Source organism: Phalacrocorax carbo, chromosome 1 (genome assembly GCF_963921805.1).
Source record: "Phalacrocorax carbo chromosome 1, bPhaCar2.1, whole genome shotgun sequence".
Lineage (NCBI taxonomy): Eukaryota > Metazoa > Chordata > Aves > Suliformes > Phalacrocoracidae > Phalacrocorax > Phalacrocorax carbo.
The window spans coordinates 124,950,341-124,972,911 of record NC_087513.1 but is presented as its reverse complement, the minus strand read 5'-3'; the positions used below and the strand labels follow the sequence as shown (position 1 = coordinate 124,972,911).

The 22,571-nt window shown below is 36.6% G+C and overlaps 1 protein-coding gene across 1 annotated transcript in view; it reads right to left on the bottom strand.

The window, feature by feature from the left end:
* Positions 1-22,571, bottom strand: part of CFAP47 (cilia and flagella associated protein 47) — a 346,829-nt gene that overhangs the window by 236,725 nt on the left and 87,533 nt on the right. The window contains 3 exon segments of the mRNA XM_064473493.1: positions 1,316-1,432; positions 1,735-1,832; positions 22,070-22,265. Coding sequence (XP_064329563.1) covers positions 1,316-1,432; positions 1,735-1,832; positions 22,070-22,265 — 411 coding nt within the window.

The following is a 22,571-nucleotide window of genomic DNA, read 5'->3' as shown; positions in this document are numbered from 1 at the left end:
TCTGGTCTTCTAGCCAGCCCAGTATGCTCCACACTCAGCCCAGCCCATCACAGTCCCTGGCATTCACTTTGCTCATACTGGACGCTGCATAACTCTGCAAATCCTTAACAGAAAAGATGTAACCCTAAACAGTTTTCACTAGTTTTGCTAAGGACAGAATTTTTAATGACTCAGGGAGCAAAGGAGAAAAGGAAAGTAAGTGGGAATCTGCTATTTTAAATAGGCACTAGTTCGGTTACTAACACACGCAACCAGTACATGGAAGATACGAGCATGAATCCCTGTGAGCATGTAACCTTGCAATACAGCCTTGCCATTGCTATTAACAGCCCATAAGCTTTGTACTGAATTTACAGGGCCTCAGCACTGGGGTTTGACAAATCTTCGCTGTCTGGAGGCTTGCTGACCAGCTTGTAGAGCTTTGCTTTACTTGGTTTAGCTGTGACAGCAACTTTTTTAATTGACCAGGCTTCTGTGACTAATTTGTTTTACTTTTATCTTTGTATGGTACTACCAGAACCCACAGCTGAAAATAACTCACAAATGGTCAGTTAAAGAAATACGGACAGGGAGCAGGAGAAAACTGGTTTTACAGACAACAAAAAGAACCAAGAAATAATATCCAACATAGGTAAAGGGCACCATATACAGAAAATTTTGAGCTGTAGGCCAGTGAAAAAAAGACACAGATATAAAGCATGTTACTAAACATATAAAAATGATCCTAGGTGGATCCTAGATTATAGAATAAACTAACATCAACATCATATTCCTGCCAAAAAAAGATGTCAGAAGCTGATGGCTTTACAGTGTTACTCTCACCAGCAGTCCAAAGCTACTGACTTCTGGGCGCATCAAATCTGAGGCAGAACCTTCATGGCCCTTCATGATTAAACGGGTGCACATAAGTGTCACCAGACATTCACATAGTGTTTTTTACCTCTCCTGTTTAGGTTTAAGTTCATTATATTTGTTCTTGAATATATTTTTTTCTAGATTGCCTTAGAATGATGATAATAAATTCCACTCAGGCTTTCATTGTGTAATTTATGATGCTAGAATCTGAAATGGATTAATCTTATGTTCAGCTAGTTGTATATATGTGATTCTACAATGCAAGGAATTATGGAAATTACTTGTAATTAAGTGTATTTATATCAAGCGGTATTTTGGTTTCCATCATACAGTAGCGCATTATGAAACAAAGCTGCATCACTAAAATCTCACCTTAATTTAATGCACAATATTACTATCACAAAAGTAAAAAAAAATAAATTTAAAAGTATATAAGAACTGCTAATGTAAAATGATTTACCTTTATGTCTATAGCCAGACTGACAGCATGCATAGCATTCACCAGTATCAAACAGTTGTGCAGGAACTGTTCAGGAGTTCTTGGATTAGTATACATCCTTACAAAGTGAGTAGCAATCTAGAGAAGACAGAGAAATCAAACTCTTGATCTTCCACTACACAAAATTACTATGTTTGTATCTTCACTCTTTCAGCAGTTCATAAGATCCAAATTTTGCACTAAAATTCCCTATTAAGAATATACCCAGAGAAAAGATAAAATATTGAAATAATCACTCTAGATTCACTAAATGTTGGGTTGTTTTTTTAAAAAAAAAAAAACACAGAAGCCAACAGTTCCAAATGAAAATAAGGTCTGAATAAACCCACTTATATTAATAAACTGTATAGAACATGCACAATATTAAGAAAAGTCCTTACCAAATATGGACAATAAGCTGCCAGCTGTGCTGCCAATACCAGACCATCTAGAAGATCCTGGTCAAAATTTACTATCCATCTCACTGGTGGTACTTCACCTGATTTAAAAACAGAGCAAGATGAATTAGACTCGTTTCCCCTGGTATGCCTAGCTTTATTCTAGATAGATATGATGACTATTTGAAATGATGGAGTAGAGGAAGGAGCAGAAAAAGGAAACATCCATTCACATGTAGAATTTCCCAGATGTCATTCTTTTTCAGAGCTGAAAACATGAAAAATCTCACCTAGGATATTGTAACAATTATTCATACACTCTGATACAACATGTAAGAGTATTCATCACAACGGAAGGGAAAGCACATGAGCAAAACTTAACCTCACAGATTAGGAACCTAAACATGTAAATTCTTTTTATTTTTATAGGCATAACAGGCATAGGACTACTGAAACGCACGAAAATATGCATGAATCCTTTAAAGTTGCAATGTTTAAGCACAAAGAAGGAAAATACTATTAATTTCCTTTAAGGTCATATTAGATTATTTGGCACAAATGCAATATAAATGAAAGCTAACAGCTTAGTTCCTGCAGCATAGATCACTACTTCCACAATTTTGTTGTAAAGGCCTATGCCTCACAAGGTTAATTATTTTTTATATTTCTAAGGTTTTTATTTAAAATAAAACTGATTAGTAGGAAAGTAAATATACTTTATTTATCAGCATTTCTTATTTGAAGCATTCTATATCTTAAATATTTAAGACAGCGTTTAAACAACAGACTTCTGTTCTTAAGCATCATAATGAACCATAGGATGAATACAGTCACTTACAAACTCTCAACCTGAGATATTCTCTATAAAACAATTACAGACATACCAATAACTAAATGTTTTAAATCACTGCCTACACCCAATTACTGGTACTTTGCTCTCCAGATAATATGCACTTCATGAAGCATGAACACATAGAAGCTGATCCTTTTTGAAGGAGAGCAACCTGGTCACAAATATTCAAGTACTGAGTCATGCCTCCTCTGTCGTCTTATTTGCAGTTTCTGACAACTCCTATTGCAAAAATACCTATTGCTTAATTTTCTTTGGTTTTGTTACTGTCTCAGGTCGAAGCTCCCAGATTTAGGGAACACTTTGGACTTCAGCCCCTGACAAGGTTTTCAGATAGACTGGGATCATGCGTTCTCACACAGGACAAATTACATAGTTTTTATTTCACTATACATCCAGAGACTGTACTGTTTACCAAGTTTGAAGTTTTCTAGGTTGAAAAACAGTATGCTACAGGATCTGAGATGATCAAAAATCTCCTACATATTATAAACACATAAACATCTTAACATTATAATAAAAAGAAATGTTCTTTTCTTTCAGAAATGCTACCATTAAAAGATAAAAAAGGATTGTAGCACTGAACTGTTAAGATAGTAATACAACAATGTTCAGAACAGTCCACTCTCTTCATTAGCAAAAGAAGAATTTGGAGACACCAATAGTTGTCATAGATATAATTTAGAAGAACGGAAGCATAAAATGTTTCACCACGACACACATTTCAGATTGTTATTTCAAGTCTGTCCTTATTAAGAGCTTCGCTCTACAAGACCAAACACATGAAAGCAGGGGCACAAACTATGTATATTTTAAAGGTCTCTACCTTTACAGAAAGACTGCTATAAGCTAAATGGAATTTCAAGGAAGATAAAAGGATAGATTCTCTATGCATTTGGAATACAGTGGTCTCACTTGGTCATCAAGAATGCTGAATCTTTTGCTCTCACAAATCAGATGACACTATGCCATAGAGGTTACACTTCAGTGTTGCCAAGGATTTTAAACTTGAGACAGTATTTTGGGTTATGTTATATACTGTGCGAACAACAACTGTTAAAAGCACACTGACTAAGGAAGAAAGTAGGCTGTTGTATATTGACAATCATTAAATTTCTTAAGGTAACCTTATTCACGCCTCAGTGACTTCAGACATCAGTCAGACTGATGTAACCAAGTAAGTTACTGTCCAAAAGCCAGGCCACAAATCCAAAAAACATTCAAACTGGAAAAAAAATCCTGATCTTAAACAGTGGTAACCACTCCATGTAGTGTTGAAGACACTATGAATCTTCAAAATGGTTTTCTTTTACTAGCACTTCAGTTTATACCTTCCCAATTACCTTTACCTACCCACATTTGTTTGATATTAAGTGTGATTGCAAAATCGTAATTAGTGACAGGGAAAAAGTAGCTGGAAATGCTGCTGCTGCTAATGTCAGATCATAATTTATCAATATCAGCTCAAGTAACTTCAGTTGGTCCCCTAAGAAGTACGGTTAAATCAAATTTGCAAATAAGTAGCTATTATCAGCTACAGGTATAAATTAATTTGTGGAACTCTTCATTTCTACCAAACAGATTAGTCATAAGCTTATAAAATTGTTCTATAGAGCTGTAAATATTATGCTTCAGACTAAATTTAAGAGAGAAACTGTTCAAGAACCAGATAGAGGAAATAAAATAACCATGGGGCAAGTCATTAAAAAGGAAGTGCATTCAGATGGAATCCTACATTAATGAAAAGTAAATATATCAAATTATAATATCAAACAAAAATTAATTCCAGGAAAGACTAATTTTTAAGTACTTGCTTTCATAAAAGAAGCCAGCTAACATACAACAGAATGTTATTAAACCAGGACTTTGTATGTCATAGAAGAGTGAAATTCTTATAGAATTTTCAAAGATTGTTCATGAATATCAAGAATTAAAATTCTGATGTGCATATGCTTTGCAACAGGGGGTGCTAGTTCATTATGATCGAACTAAGAAAGGCACTCAGACTTCATAAATTATCACTGCCAGTTATTGGAGCTAACAGTATAGGGAAAAAAAGGTTATTATAAATAACCTTACATCCCTTCAGACACAGGGAACCCCAAGTTGTCCACCGTTGGAACTGATCTCCAGTCAAGATGCAGCCCACTGTACAGATGCAGTCTGTGTGAGTGTTAGCTTTTCTAGGACTCTAGGATTTTGTTAAAAGAAAACAATTCTGCTAATCATTTGTACCATCAGATAAAATCATGTTCACGTGAGAACTCAGTGCTGCAGTTTCAGTTAAAGACAAGGAGATGCTGGTGGCGTTATCACTGGTACTAAGCGGGAGCTGCCTACAGGCTCCTCTGTTACAGTTAGCTGGCAAAGTTTATCCTGTACCCAAGGGATCTACATAGCGCGGCACAGGCCTATGCCTGCTCAAGTTAACTGTTATGTGGATCATTTAGCTCCTTCATGTACAATGATCTTCCAGTTAGGATCACTACAACATATTAATGGTTTGGCATATTTATACTATTTGGAGAGAAGCTCCCCAAAGTGATTTAATTAAAAATTATTTTTTAAAAAAGTACCTTTTCCACAAAATAACAAAAATGAAAGCATGTTTCCTTACCAAGCACTTGGTACAGCTTCAGGATTATCTTTTGCTGATTTTCAAAGGAAAAAAATTGGAGGAATCAAGCCCTCCATTAGTGATCCAACACTGCAGTTGAAGTACAGGTCAAAAAGAATTATTCAGAAAACAATTCTGTAGGGACTTCTTATGACATGACACGTAAAGAAAGTAGATATTCAGAAAAAAACATACTCTGTAGGGAAAGATCCTTCTTTATGGCATGAGCACCAAATAAAGAGCCTCAGAAGGATTCAGTGTGCTGCCAAGAAAGACATTATACACCTAAAACATTACAATACAACCCAAATCCCTTATTTTTTCTTATTCATGCTGTAAAGTGACTTCAAACATTATTTCAGATGAAAGAAAAGATCAGCAGTTCAATGCGTTTGAAAACTAATGGCTGGTGCCGCCCACCGCTCTGGCTGCGATGCTCTGCCTCATCACACTATCCAGTCTCTTCCCATCGTTCTCTGTTCATACATCCAATTGCATTCAACAAGATGGCTTTCACAACAGCAACATCTTGGATCTAAACAGGTGTAACTTCGGCCAACACCTTCCCCTTCTCTCCTCCTCAAAACCTATTTGCTCTTTCAGAAGATAGGTCAAAATCTTACATAAATGAATCATTATATAAAATATGTTCTATCATATATTAATTATATTAATAACTACACTGTTCTTAAACAGTCTCTTTTCTTCTGGAAGGCCCTGAAGTGTTATTTATTCCATTTTCATTATTAAAACATAAGGTCTAACAGTTTAAATAAGAGAACTAGCTTAAAGAGAGAGACAAACTCTCTCCTCCCTCCTACAGAAAACAGCAAGTTTCTTCCAAAACATTCAAAAAATTGTTATTTCAAGTTACTGTCTAAAAAATCTCCTTTTCTGAAGAAAGTTTTAATTCAATTTAGACTTAATGATGCTTCTTTTATTATTGTTGTTTCATTAGTATGAACACAAAGACACCTAAATCACTTTACATGTTATTCTAAATATGCAGGAAATACATGTTCAGTTAAAAAGTGAACAAAACCCAGTATCTAAAAGAGGATTAGAATGAAAATTTCATTTTCTATCAGTTTCCAAATCAAAATTAAAGCATTCATTTTTAAATTCATAAAGAAAGAAAAGACACTGAATTTTTTTACACCTATTGTTTAACTGAAACAACTATTTTTTCAAGCAAAGTTTAAGGATCTTTGGTAATTCTGGAGGGCAAGGTACCAAAGATGAAGTCTGACTGGATATGTAACATCTCCCTGTTACCTATGACAGGAACAGAACACAGTAAATATGGGCCACTACATCTAAATTGGGACAGTATTAACTTAAACTAAATTCAGACCATCATTTTACAAATGTCTACAGTAGCAGATGTGAATTACATCCCAATTCCTTGGTAAATTGGTTGCAGTTATTTAAAAAATATTCAATGTAGTCACTGCAAAAACAAATACCTTAAAAATAGCGAAATACATTTTTAAAAGCTTACTTTTTTCCTAAAAAGTTAGTCTTTCTAATATAAATCCATCATATTATTGATCATAGTTGGGACCTATAAAATTCAATGATGTCTTTGTTTTTTTATTATTAATAGAACTTCAGACTCACTCTCAGAACACAATATTGGTATTTTTAATAAATCACCACTTCCACATTTTCATTTCTAACTTTTGAAGATTAACTACTTCTGCTTTCATTTTAAATTAGGTCCAATATTGAATTGTTGTTCTGGTTAATCACCCAGACTGATTTGCTCACCCTGGTTATAGAAACTCATTAAATCAGATGCTTTGATCAAAAACTAAACTTTATTGTGTATCTTATTTTAACTTTAAATCTTACTTTAAGTGTACCGTTAGCTGCCTTTAGGCTTCTGATGGGATATTACTGGAGTGTACTTAAGCAATACCAACTGTCCCTAGTACCTCTGTACTTTCTTCTATCTCCACTAATCTTTCCTTCACGGTGGTAGAATTGTCTGTGTAGCAGCAACGTGGATGTGGGAACCAAGCTGCCTTAAAAAGAAAGGGCAAAACTTTTCTTTAGTTTTTAATCTGGATCACACCAATTTGGTTTACCACGCAGCCACATAAATGGCTGTGCCTGTGGAAATAAAACATGGTAGCACTGTTGTTTAAAAAATGTTTATTGAACTAACTTTACAGCCTATGTAAATCAGACCACAAAGAAAAAAACTCACGAAGTGGAATATTTTCCCATTTTGACTAATTAAATACTTTTATAAACATTTTTGTCATTTTCCAGTTAGTCCTTCTACTATCAAACAACCTACTTAACTCAAATGCTTGTGAATAAATTAGTCAGAAAACATAATTTATTTTTCCTAATTACATCAAATCTAGCAGAAAATCTGCCAGCTAACCACTCTCCAATAATTATGTTTTAAAATATAATTACTCAATTTTAGTAGAAATAAACAATGGAAAACAGAAGTCTTACTCAGGATAACTCATTTTCCTCTAGGCATATAAATGTATTAAATTTCACTTCTATTGACAATTCTTGCAAAAAAAAAAAAGAAAATAAAAAATTACTAATGGATCTTTAAGATAAAGATTCTCAGCCAATGTCATGAGAAAAACCTTACTGATGGCCAAAATAGCTTAAAACGTGAATGCTAACAGGTAGAAGATAATTCTGTGTGGTTGAGGGGGGAAGGGGAAAGGAAATTGTCCAAATGGAACTTCTGTATCCTGAGACAGGATCCTGCTACTCGCCAGCCGCATCCCACAGGGGCTGGTTGCAGCTTGATAACACCTAAAGTGGCATGTTGTGAATCCTCCTGTTAATGAAGAGGCCTGAGACAGAAGCACCAATTCAGTTGATCACGAGTTGCACTTCTGCACATAGACTATTTAGACTGGGAAAACTGGGGACTTGGGGTTACAGAAAGAAGGAAAGGCCAAAAAGATGCAACCCCAAAAAGAAGCAGCTGTCTTGAAGAAACAACAGGGGACTGGAAAGAAGGTGAAGAACTTCCTAACTGGAGGAAAGATCTCGGAAGTAGGACAAGTTCCTGAAGGTCAGGAGATGCATAGAGACAAATACCAGTGGATGCCCAGGGACTTTGGAGAGTGACGCCTGAGACTGGTAACTGAGGAGCGGCACAGAATGAACTGACATGACCTCTGCCTGATCTTCTCAGACTAATAGCGGTTTCCCTGACAGGGAGGGAACTTGAGACCTTGTGAACATAGCACTGTGTGGAGCAACCGAGTGGGTGAAATTATCAAATAGGATAAGATTTCTGACCTTACTGGTTTTCCAATAAACCCCAGTATCCTGATCCATCACAGGCTGTCTTTTACTCTGTTTTGACCATGACAATAGGTGAAATCACTTCATAAAGGAAAATAACCCAGCAGGATGAACTTGGAGTGGATGTCCAGTCACTCTTATGTAATGTACTAAGACATTTACTGTGGTTATGGAAAGCTAAAATATACTGCAAGAGGCTTCTGTAAGTGACCTAAAATGAGAGTAGTTTTCTTTCAGTTGTTGGCCCTAATCAATACTGAAGGAAATAACATTCATACTCAATTCAGTGACTTGGGACTACCTTAATTCCTGTATTTATTTATTTTTAATAGGCAATTTTATTTTTAACTTGTAATGGCATCATGCGGCATGCATGCAGTAACCAAGCATTGTCCTCATCTTTCTTGTGACGAGTTAAACCAACTCTTAGAGACACTCTGCTTTCTTTTTTCATGAAGCATTTCTAGACAGAAGAAGCAAAATTTTGCCATGGCACTCTAATTATTCATTTCCATAGGATAATTTTTTTATTTTAAAAGTCAAGTTCCATTGAGTTTTTAAAAAATTTAAGTAGTCCCTGAAACACATTTTACATCAATTACTTAATATATAGTGTCACTCCTAATTTATCCCAAATGTAGAAAAATCAGATTTGTCAAAAACAAAATTTATGTGGGAATGTTTTCAAATTTAGATGTTTTCCCTCCCTTCTCCCACAAAGAGAAAGAAAAGATCAAACTGTCTTAGCTGTCACTCTTTGGGTTGGATTTCATCTTCCCCGATGAACCAATAGCACACAAGCCTGTAAGGTTTTTGCAGCACTTTTTTGCCAAAATCTTTCTTACTTTTCAATAAAACAAAAATAAATGTTTTTACATTTGTATGATTAGATTTGAAGCCTCAAGATTTTTTGCAGAATAAAAAAACTATTTTCCAAATTCAGATAATCAAGGAAATATTTACAACAATTCTACATGAAAACAACCACCAACCTATTTGTTGGCAGAATAGAAAGCAACAGTCACCCTAAACTTCTCTCGGTCAAATTTCGTCTATCTGAAAGGTAGACGATACTGTGAACAAAGGAGAAATACTAGACATTTTCTCTTCAGTAAGATTTTGATCACTTTCTCATGAAGAAGCAAGGAAAAGGTAGTCTAGGAAAAAGGTAGTTAGGTGGAGCACAAAACTCACTGCAAAACAGTAAGTCTATCAGCTGTCCACAAATCAAACTGCAAAGGCCTAGATTGTATACTATTCAGTATTTTCATCTGCAACTTGGAAAAATAGCATAATACTACCTTAGTCCAATCTGGACATAATATCAGGCAGGCTAATGAATTGGCTCTGGGAAGAAAAATGGGTTGCAAATACTGTGAGGAAAGGACTATAATTTAAGCTCTTGAACAATTGGAGTAGTGATCTGAAACAAATGGGATGAAATCCAATAATGATGCATGCAGTGTATTACACTTAATTAAGAATAATTCATGGAAAATGGATAGATGGAAATTCTGCAGAAAAGAATCTGGAGGTAACAGAAATTCTCATACTGTTGCAGAAAAAGCAAATACATTGCTAGGATGCATAAATAGGAGAGTTGTATCTTAAGCAGGCAGACTGATCCTTTCCCTTCTGTTCAGTTCTAATAAAGTCTCACCTGGTATAAAACACAGTAATTGCCACCAAACTTCAAGAAAGATGTGGATCAACTAAGAGAGTTTACCAGAAAAGAAATGAGCCGAGTACACAAAAAGACTGAGGGAATGGAATAGTTTGGCCAAGGAGGGTGAGGGGGAGCAACTGAAGCAGAACATACCAATTTTTGGATGTGTATGAAATTTCTAGAAAAGCAAAGAAGATTCACTACACACCACAATTTAGAATAAAAAACATGGACTTAAATTTTAGCAGGGGAAATTTGGGGTTAGGCTAGACAGTAGGAAAATCTTTTAAATGGAAATGAGTGGGGAATACTGGTAGATATTCCCTAAAGTGGACCATGGAATCTCCTTTTTCAGAGATTTTTATAACACGCTAGCAAAATCCCTGTCCAGTACACCACAGATAGTATCAGTTTAGTCTTCGCACAAAAGAATCATAAAATCATAGAAGCGTTTATCTTGGAAAAGACCTCTGTAATCATCAAGTCCAACCATCAACCCAACACCACCAGGCCTCCTGAACCATCTCCCGAAGTGCCACGTCTACATGTTTTTTGAACACCTCCAGGGATGGGGACTCCACCACCTCTCTGGGCAGCCTCTTCCAATGCCTGACCACTCAGTGAAGAAATTTTTCCTAATATCCAATCAAAACCTCCCCACGCGCAACTTGAGGCCACTTCCACTCGTCCTGTCACTTGCTACTTGGGAGAAGAGACCAACACCCACCTCACTACAACCTCCTTTCAGGTAGTTGTAGAGAACAATAAGGTCTCCCCTCCGCTTCCTCCAGGCTAAACAACCCCAGCTCCCTCACCTGCTCCTCATCAGATTTGTTCTCTAGACCCTTCTCTGTACACATTCCAGCAACTCAATGTCTTTCTTTTAGTGAGGGGCCCAAAACTGAACACAGCACTCCAGGTGCGGCCTCACCAGTGCCGAGTACAGGGATACGATCACCTCCCTGCTCCTGCTGGCCACACCATTCCTAATACAAGCCAGGATGCTGTTGGCCTTCTTGGCCACCTGGGCACGCTGCTGGCTCATGTTCAGCTGGCTGTCAACCAACACTCCCAGGTCCTTTTCCACCGGGCAGGTTCCCAGCCACTCTTTCCCAAGCCTGTAGCATTCCATGGGGTTGTTGTGATGCAAATGCAGGACCCAGCACTTGGCCTTGTTAAACCTCATACAATTGGCCTTGGCCCATCGATCCAGCCTGTCCCAATCGATCTGCAGAGCCTTCCTGCCCTCCAGCAGATCAACACTTCCACCCAATTTGGTGTCATCTGCAAACTTCCTGAGGGTGCACTCGATCCCCTCATCCAGATCATTGATAAAGATATTAAACAAGGCTGGTCCCAAAACTGTGCCCTGGGGAACATCACTTGTGATCAGCCACCAACTGGATTTAGCTCTGCTCATAACTCTCTGGGCTTGGCCGTATAGCCAGTTTTTTACCCAGCAAAGAGTACATCTGTGTAAGCCATGAACCACCAACTTCTCTAGGAAGATGATGTGTCAAAGGCTTTACTAAAGTCCAGATAGACATTATCCACAGCCTTTTCCTCATCCACGAGGTGGGTCACCTGGTCAGGCAGGACGCTCCTTTCATGAAGCCATGCTGGCTGGGTCTGATCCCCTTGGTTGTCCTGCAGGTGCTTGGTGAGCGCACTCAGGATGAACTGCTCCATAATCTTCCCCAGTACCAAGGTCAGACTGACTGGCCTGTATTTCCCTGGATCCTCCTTCCGGCCCTTCTTGTAGATGGGTGTCACATCGGCAAGCCTCCAGTCATCCGGGACCTCCCCTGTTAACCAGGACTGCTGACAAATGATGGAGAGTGGCTTGGCAAGCTCCTCCACCAGCTCCCTCAGTAATCTTGAGTGGATCCCATCCAGCCCCTTAGACTTCTGTGCGTACAGGTGGCTCAGCAGGTTGTAAACTCTTTCCTCCTGGGGGGTTTATTCTGCTTCCTGTCCCTGTCTTCCAGCTCAGGGGACTGAATGCCCCAGGGATAACTGGATAACTGGTCTGACTATTAATACTGAGGCAAAGAAGGCATTAAGTACCTCAGCCTTTTCCTCATGCTTGGTGGCAATGTTCCCCACCACATCCAATAAAGGATGGAGATTTTCCTTGGCTGTCTTTCTGTTGTTAATGTATTTGTAAACACATTTTTTGTTATCCCTTACAACAGTGGCCAGACTGAGCTCTAGCTGGGCTTTTGCCTTTCTAATTTTCTCTCTGCATGACCTAACAAGATCCCTGTACTCTTCTTGAGTTGCTTGCCCCTTCTTCCAAAAGTGGTAAACTCTCCTTTTTTTCCTGAGTTCCAGCCAAAGCTCTCTGTTCTGCCGGGCTGGTCATCTTTGCCAGTTTATCTCGCAGCACCTGGGGACAGCCTGCTCTTGTGACTTCCTTCTTGAAGAATGCCCAGCTCTTTTGGACCCCTTTGCCCTTCAGGACTGTCTCCCAAGGGACTCTGTTAACCAGTGCCCTGAACAGGCCAATGTCTGCCCTCCAGAAGCCCATGGTAGTGGTTCTGCTGACCCCGCTCCTTACTTCACCAAGAGGAAACAGATAATTTCTGTTCTTTTTCTCCCTTTCCTACTTTCTGTGCTGTACTGTGGGTTTTTTTCACATTTGACTTTTATTAACTGATCCATCAGTATGCTTTATCTCACTGACTTACTAAAACTGGTTTATACCTGCTTTGTGCTGCAGAACACCAGAAACATACAATTTACTTTCTGCTATCCCCTTTTATTCCAGTTCCTCCAATGTTCTGAAGTCACTCTTTCTGCCTCCCATACCACACTATTTTATTCCTCACCAACTGTAGAAAAAGATCAGTTTTAAGACAAACATTTTTAAGAAAAGATTCACAGAAATTTGTTTTGGTAACAAAGTATCTCTTTGAAGATAGATGGTAGTGTTACTATTCAAAGAAACAGCCCACAAAAATGGCCAATTGTATAAAGAGTTCACAGAAATCTCCGAAGCCATTGTTTCGAATGGTTATGAAGTCAAACATTTCAGTTTCAAAATAGCTAACACATCCCACTGCTAACAGTGAAAATGAAATCCTTAAAGCTGTTGCTTCTTTTCTGAAAGAAACTATATCCAACCTTATTCTAAATAGATACACGATGGTACTCTTTGGCATCAGTTCCACAAAATAAATTAAAAAAAAAAAAAAAAAAAAAAACCAACAACCAACAGTACAAAGTGGTTGGCAAGCCAAAACCATGATCATCTTTCTGGTAGAACAACACTGTTCAGCCCTCCCCAAAAAACACTATACTTAAACAACTCTTCCACCACACACACCACATCACCTTTGTTCTGGAAAAAATTACAATGAAAAATTACCATCAATCTTAAAAGAAAAATTCCAGTAAAAAGGGAAAAAAATAGTAACACAGAAGTATGATGTACTGGTATTATCTGGATAAGACCATCCAGAAAGAACAAAATGGTCTTATACAAAGCATTAAAACTCTTAAAGGGTCAGATTTTATTTAATCTACTAAGATTCAGAGATATTTTATACAAAAAAGTAAGAATAGCAATAAATCTTTCAAGTACTATATTTCTTATGAAGCTGTTCTGTTGTTTTCATCAGCAATAAAAAAGTTAAATTCTTGCTATCCGTTGCAAAATCAACTGATATATGTCTAAGAAGGCACAGCAGATGTCTTCACAAATGATAAATCTATTATATAGCCAACAAGCAATTTTTTCAAATTCTGAGTTACTGAAAAACAGAGGAAAAAATATACAAGGTTAGGCTAATATTCTGTAAGACTTTCCAAACAAACCTAATACATTCACATAAAAATCTTGAAACTGATGACCTTTAATGATCAAAGATATGAAATGGCACTTTATAAGGAATTAATAAATTAGCCTATGGAACTACAAAGGAAAAGTAACAATTGAGTGGTGATATGACAGCAGTCTATATAAGTAGGTGTGACATTGACAATGGGAACCAGACATTATTGTTAAACAGCTCAATGTAATACATGAATTTGCAGGTAAAGGAAGTACCAAATTACAGTATTAAGCAGCAAGCTCAAAACAAGACATTTTACATACAATATAGATTTTAAACCTACTTACTTCAGAATGGTGTGACGCTAGAAGTTTGCATAGGATCAAAATACAATTAAAGGAATTCACACAATAAAAATCTAGCACAACCTTACAGAATTACCACCTTCATCTCAAGTAGTCTTGAATTTCAAATCAGGAAGTCGCAGAGTATGCATAAAGTATTGCTATAAGTTTGCACTGTTACTCGTCTCTAAGCGTCTTCTATTGGAGGTAGAATACTGAGCTAGACAGGCCTTTAAACTACTACAGTATGTCCTTTTTAATGTAAATTACTGCAGTAAGAATGGTTTATAATATTATATAAAACTTCCTATTCTGGGATCTGAAAATCTCTGGAGGTGGAACTAATCTATAGCTATAATAACACCTATAGTCTTGTTTCAATAGCTTAAATCTGGTACCAAATAATACAAACATTTACAGAAGAAATATGTAGCAATAACCTTTTCTGTAAGTGCTGACATGAGAACCAGGACGAGGTTTAAAATTATGGTACTGAAGTTTACAACAGAGTTTACAGCATAAGAAAGATGAGCGGAATATTTTTTGAAAAAGGCTACTGTGTTTTTCCTAAAATGTATTTAGGATTAACAGAATGATATCTACCTTCAGCACATACAGGATGTGATGCTACGTTTATCTTAACATGGAAAACAAGAAGTCTTTTATTAGCGACTCATAGGCTAATTAGAGTTCCTACTTCAGGCAGGATGCTGCCACTCTTGCTCATCAAAACTGATAATTGTTCTTCTATGAACTCCTGAAATATCAGGGGTAGATCATTTAATAGCCCTGATAATTCATAATAATTCTAACCAGAAAAGTTCAAGATGCACCACATGGGGCAGTGACAGAAAGACGGATGCGCTGGGGATATGTCTCATTTATTCCCATCTGTTGCAGAAGGCTTTTACCCTGAGGCATGAACATTTACCTTTCTGCTCCTAATGAAATTTTCCAATCATCCATCTACGCAGGTCTGTTTTATTTTTGCTGATTCTTATCCCAAATAGCATCTTAAGTTGACAAATTCCTTAGGTTTTTATGTATCACATAAGAAAAGTGTTACCGTATATCAGTCTCCATTTTGTTGCTTTTCAGCAGAAAGTTTCCATTTGTAACGAGAACTAGTTTTAAAATCACTGAATGATACTAAAAGCCTCTAGATTAAAATGTCACCTTCAACACAATTTTTTTTTAATCATGGCATTTCACGTATAGATCCCTTTGATTTAAAATGTAATAAATCACAATTCATTACAGCATACCTAGCTTCTGTACTGGCTTCGGAATTAATACTATAAACCCCACAACATATTTTTTAGTCAAAAGGAAAAAAAAGGTTGAAGACTGCTCTCAATGAAATTCACAGAAATTCACTGTTTGATACCTACAATGAATTGACAGACCTTTTTCAATCTTCATAATCTGAAATATGTTTTCTCTTCATGAGATATCTGAAGTTGTATCACTAAATCCACAGCCATACCATACTCAGCCTACATATTCTGTATGCAATGCAGAAGCAGCATTAATTCCACAAATAATCAGAAACCTTATTTATTCCAATTAACATAAAAACATTGCGAAGCGCCTTGTTCAGCTGAAAGCAGAATAGCCATCTAGGCATCTCAGAGTGTATTGCAAGTAAGGAAAAAAAATTTCTTACTAAACATTTACCCTATTGTTCCTATTTAGGTCATTTAGGTTTTAGAAGATCTGCATATATGTATATACTCTTATACATTTATATATATAAGCGTACATGTCTACACACACATATATATGTAGGTATATATGTACAGACACAAATATATACACAAATAAATGCAGCTCTAAGAGTTTAGGCTTTTTTTTGAAAGAACTTCTTAACAGTTCTCCAAATATGAACACTTTAAATCTTTTCAGTATAGGTCTCCAAGGACTATCCTTCTTCATACCTTTATTTCCCTGAAACTGCATAATGCCAGCCAGTATAAAACAATAAAACTGTATAAACCAAATATTTTTATACTACTCCAAAGTCTAAAAAGGTAAAATAAACATGGAGATTTGTTTATTTCTCAACCACATATGAACTTAAAACTCAGAAAAATAATTCTTTTTATCTTTTTCTGCCAAATAAAATCCTGATATGATCTTGTGGGTTTTTCGGCTATAGGGAATGAGATATGATGCAATTCTTAAATGTGGAGTATTCAGGTTGACTAAGAAAGGCGAGCAGGACAGAAAAGCTTACTTATTGGACTTCATATTTACATATTATGTTATATTCTTACATTTTGCTGTGCAAATCATGAAATATAACACAGAAAAAATGGTTTAAAACTTTGCTAATTCATATTTCAGGAAATATTCCAGGACTCATCACTCAAGAACAATGTCCTCTCATAATATCTTGCTGGAAGGCAGACTTATGATACTCTTGATGGCAGTTCATTAGATAGTCACTTCCCTCCTTTAATTCAGCTTCTTATCAAGTATACAAAAAGCAAGATTTGTTCTTTGGGAAAAGACTGTTTTGCAGCAATTTTAACTGAAGGGAATCTTATATGAAATTACAGAATATTCTTCCCTTCTACACTTCAAAGATAAAAATATCCTTCAGCTCTTGTTTCTCAACTGTCTCTAAGAACCATCAAATTGAGAAGCAAGAATTAATACACTTCAGAAATATCCCTCCTAAAAACCAGGGAGAGAAGAGCAGAGAGGAGAGAGGAGAGGGGAGAAAAAGAAAAAATCATGAAAACAAGGGAAAGAAAAAAGCATTTTTTTTAATTGCCTTACTGGAAACAACCTTAAGCAAAAGTTCTAGGGAATCCGTTTTAAAACAAACAAGAATTCTACTTAATTCTTACAGTTTTGTGAAAACTTCTCATCTCACTCTAAAATCTCTCCTTCCTCAACCTCTTTACTGCAGATGCAATGCGAATTGATATCAAAATTTAAAAAATAAACAAAAAAAAACCTCACAGTGAAGTGAAGTGAATAATGTATCAGAACCAAAACTTTCCTACTTGGGAGTAAGAATCTTAAGAGATGCTACTACCCCTAACATTGTCAGACAAACATACACTGGCACTGGATTAGCACTTTTCTTTCCTCTTAAGCAGAATTTCCAGTAAAATGAAGATGTATCTACTCTGGAGACAGCTCTTACATCTCAGAGTTAGATTGATTGTTCAGATATTGTTCACTTTACTGGCTGTCACATTAATATTTTTATATTAAATGTAGAATTATCTACTCTTTTTTAGATCTTGCTGGGACATATTCAAGAAAATCCTTTATTTCCCAAAACATAATTTATCTTTTATAACATGGCAAGAATCATAATTAATAAGGAAGAGACATACAGCTCCTCAGGTAGCAATTTAATTCAGTGATTTGCAAAATTTTCTTCTGTGTAGGAAGTACGGGGTTTGAATTACAGTATTCCAATGCTCTAGCAACTTTTAAAGGGTTTTTCCTAACTCTTATTTTTTTATACTATTAGTAGTTAGTCTTTCAGAGAGAAATGTTGAAAAGAAATGTGAAGATAAGGAGTGGTAGAAGGTAAATTAAAATTTATTACTCAAATAATTCATGCTTCCTCTTCTGTCATTACTATTGCCCATATAATGCCTTAAGTGGGCACTGAACCTTATATTTCATGTATAATTAAGGTCTCAGCAGAACAGGCAAAGTTGCATTTTGCAGTTTTTCAGCATTTGGTCTCAAGTTTCAACATTGCTTTCCATTTTATGGTCAGTAAGACATATGACAAGCCTGCCCTCCCGAAACATATGCCAAGCTGCTTTTAAAACATATTTATTTTTTAGTAGCAGTAAAGGCAGAAGATATGGAGATAGTAAACTCCTTGCTAATGTTCTCTCTAAGCTATTGAGATCTTAATTCTTGCAAGAGGAGAGTTCTGATGAATGACATAGTTATCTTCAACTTTAGAAGGAAGTAATAAAGATGTATATTTAAAACCTTTCTGCACTGCAGTAGCTTAGGCTTGGCTTACTGTCACATTTCACTTTAAGTAGCTTAAGTATCAAAGGAAAGACTGAGAAATGTGGCCTGGATACATCTTCATTTATTTAGTAGGAATGGATCACCCAACAGACTAGTTTGAGCTGAAAACAGCTCCATGATCATCACACATTGCTAGCCAGAGTTAATTCTTTATTCAAAGCAGAGTGTTTGGATGATAACATGTAGGTGCATAAATGTTAAGCAAAAAGTGGTAATTGCTCACTGATCTGGACAGTATCAAGAATAAAAGAACTAATCCTTCTCTTAACATTAGTGATATTAAGCAAATAAAAACAAAAACTCATACAAAATTGAGGATATTTGGGACTTTCAGTTGGGTTGTATGAACACCTACTAGGACTGCAATTTTTCCTTATGACTCTTTTAACTGTTTCTCTGAAAAAGCCTGTTTAACTGCTTAATTTAAGGCTAACATGACTACAAATGTCAAAATATCTAAGTATAAACTCGATGATTAACCTTAACGTCATAAAATTTAAAGGACCAATGGTATATCAGAATATTAAATCTGCTGAGATATGTAATTTCTTCTCCACTGTATAATCTTAAAAAACAAACTCAGCTAAATGGCCCCAGAGGTACATTGCTGGTAACCAGCCTCCAGCTGGACTTTCTGCCACTGACCATAACCCTTTGAGTCTGGCAGTTCAGCTTAATTTCAGTTGACTCACTGCCTTTTTATCTAGCCTGTGCTTCATCAGTTTGTTTATGAGGGTGTAATGCGAGGGTGTTGAAAGCCTTGCCAAAGTTGAGATAAACAACACCCACTGCTCTCTACCTGTGCTCTGAGCTAGTCATGTAATCATGGAAGGCAATCAGGTTGGCCAAGCATGATTTCCCCTTTGTAAATTCGTCCTGACTACTCCCAAACAATATCTTGTCCTTCATATGTTTGGAAATGGTTTCCAACATTATTTACTCCCTCACCATTCCAAGAAACAAGATGAAGTTGACTGGCCTGCAGCTCCCCAGATCCTCCTTCTTCCAGACAGGAACGACATTTGCTTTCTTCCAAACTTCCCCATGATTTTCCTCACCTTTACAGAATTACTGAGTGTGGCCTCGCAATGACATTGGCCAGCTCCCTCAGTGTTTGTTGGTGCTTCCCATTGGGTCCCACAGACTTGTGTTTGTCCAGTTTGTTTAAGTGCTCCCTAATCTGAGCCTCCTCCACCAAGACTAAGTCTCCTCTGCTCCAGACTTTCCCACTCATCTCAAGGGCATGGGATTGCTCAGTGCCAGTCTTACCAGCAAAGACCAAGGTGAAAGCATTGAGTACCTCAGTCTTTTCTGTGTCCTCTTTCATCAGATCCTCTGCCCTGTTTATCAGAAAGAACAGCACAATAGCAGATACCAATTCATTCTGAGACAGTAAAAGCAAACATGTAGGGGGAAAATGAAGGCTAAAACCTAGAATTCAAAGAGATATTGAGGCAGGTCATCTGTGGAACAGAAAAGTATAAGATTACACAGTTAAGAACTTTTATAATGTAGAGGTATAAGATTAAGAATTTCATAGTTTGTCAAAATTTTCTCTTTTTTTAATTATTGTAACTTTAGCAGTGCTCATTTATGTAGTTTTGTGAGAAAGAAAAGGGCATGCTCATGTGTATACACCAAGCTATTTCAACTGTCCTCTGGCAAATAGAACTCATGGGCCAAAAAAGCTATATACAAGTCAATATAGCAAGGCAGTATGGATAACTTCCCACACGCAGAAAGTGTATATAATCTCTGCCTTCTTATTCCAATCATGCACTTCTCTGAAAGCAGAAAAGTATAATTAAGTGAAATCATAAGAGAGAACTGTAATGCAGATAAATGTCCCCTGGCAGTAACCACAAAACTCATCTTCACCTGTGACCCAGAGCCAAATCTGCAACCAGGTCTGCATAAATGAATACACTAACCTACCGATTTATCTGTCCTATTAGCATGATTTAATAGAAGTTATTATTATTTTCTGAGAACCCCAATATTTTAATTAAATTGTTCCTTTTGGGTGCCAATTTTGGGGAGCCTTTAGAACTAAATAATTGTTAAAAAACTACAATTGCTGATAACTATATGTCAACTCTGAAAAAAAATCATTTTAAAATTCTAATTTATTACATACTCCTAGGCAACTAAAATAACACTTTCAAAAATTGTCTCCTTAAAATTCATCATCAAGAGATATTTCTCTTGGACTGAGACATTTGTGGATTTTTGCCCAGTAGGGTCCACTCTCTGCACTTTATGGTTCAGATTCACTCGCTCATCTTTAGACGTTATAGCTCAAGTAAAAGTTTAATGTTAAATAAGATGCATTTTGATGGTCATATTCTCCCCAGCAAGTTCCCACAGGCCAGAACAAAGCTAGCCATGCCTCAACATTTAGGTATTGCTAGAGTCCACAACAAAGAGAACTGACAGTGGGATTGAGGAATATATACATGCAGCATTTACGGTGAGCCACAACACTTGCCAGACTGCTAGCCATTCTCTCTGCAAGTTGTCATTTATACACACAGGACTCAGATTAAGAACCAGCAGAACAGAGTGCTTGTGACTCTAAGACAGGTACACTACAGCAGGCACTAGACACAGGTAATAAGAAAATAATACATTGCAAATAGACCTGCTTACTGCAGGGCATGTTACTTTAGCTAGGGAAGCTCCCTCAGTTAATAATAAGATCAGATCCAAACTATAGGTTGACGGCTAGAAAGCTATTTCTATTGGATGCAGGGGGTATAGACTGATCTTTCAATCTTATCAGCAGAATTATTCAACACATTTGAGAATATCTAGTATAATTTGCTTCTTTAGAGATAAAATGAGGAAAGCAATGGGATATTCAAAGCATATGCAAGATAGAGAATATGCCCAGGTAAGACTTATGGAAGATGATATTCAAATAGATTATCCATAATTCAGACAGGTCAGAAACCAGTCAGAGCAAAAATGACACTAGAAATCTTTTTCATATGTGGCTTATAAGCTATTCTTCTGGAGTTGTCCCCTGATCATCATCAGACTGCCCTTCCTTGGTGTTAACTAATCCAAAATTAATGCTAAAAGAGACAATGACGTTAGGGTCAAGAAGCAAAAGGGAGAAATCACCCTAGGAAATAGAACTAATAATTACTACTGGTTGAGCAGTTTATCAGATTCAAATACCAGAACTGTCTAGGTCAAAACGGTACAGGTAATTTTGTCTAACCTTTCTCAAGCAATCATGAGGTGTCAAACTGACCTTGCAAGTAGGGCAAGATTTATAATCTTGAACCTTAGTCTCTGTTACCTTCATAAATGGCTTTAGAGTAAAGGCAATACCAAAATTATTCTAAAAATTCTGAAAAGCTAGCTATCAAACAAGCTACTATAAGCACAAATACTAAAAACTGTGTGTGGCTGTAAACAGGAAAATGACGTAAAAGTGATCACTGTTAGCAGCACTTCCTTCCTGAGATCATTAATGGAAAGAAGAAAGTGCTAAGGTTCACCACACTTCACCCCTCATGCCTAATTAGGACACTATAAGAACACTCAGAACATCTGAACATGGAAGATATTTCATGAACAGTGCTAGTCAAAAGATGCTGATCTTGGAACACAGACACACAAGGAAAGGAAATACATATGGATAGACAATAACTACTCCCCGGAAAACACTTTCAGTGGCAAGTTGTCATGATATCTCTATGAATAACAATTTTAAAAGTCTACAAAAAGAGTATTAGAAGGAATACTATAGTGAAAGAATTATTTCACCTTTTTGACAATCTTTCCACACAGTTTTTCGATTCTTCTCATAATGTTTATTCAACCAAGTGAGAATGGTTCGTTCATATGGAGAATATATATTACTGGATAAAGATTCTGATTTTATTCTTGGCATGTTCTGCATGCTTTCCAAGCTGAACAGGTCAGTGATATTGGATGAAGAAACACGTGGAAGAACAAACACCTGAAATTAGAAAAAGTGTTTTTAAGCACCAACTGTAAAAAGAACAATTTCAGGTTGAATGATAACAAAACCCACTTCAAATTCAAAAGGCTTTCTAATTTTGAAAAGGTTTAAGAGATTACACATTAGCACAAATGTATAACACACAAGAGAACATTTTTGCAGAGGTTTTAGGGAATTCCTTTGCTTCCTTAAACAAAATGCAAACTGAAGCTTCTAAATGGTCTTGGCAGTCTGGAGAGGTCACAGTCAACTGGAAGCTGGCAGATGTTGTCCCAGTTTCCCAGAAGGGTAAGAAGGAAGACC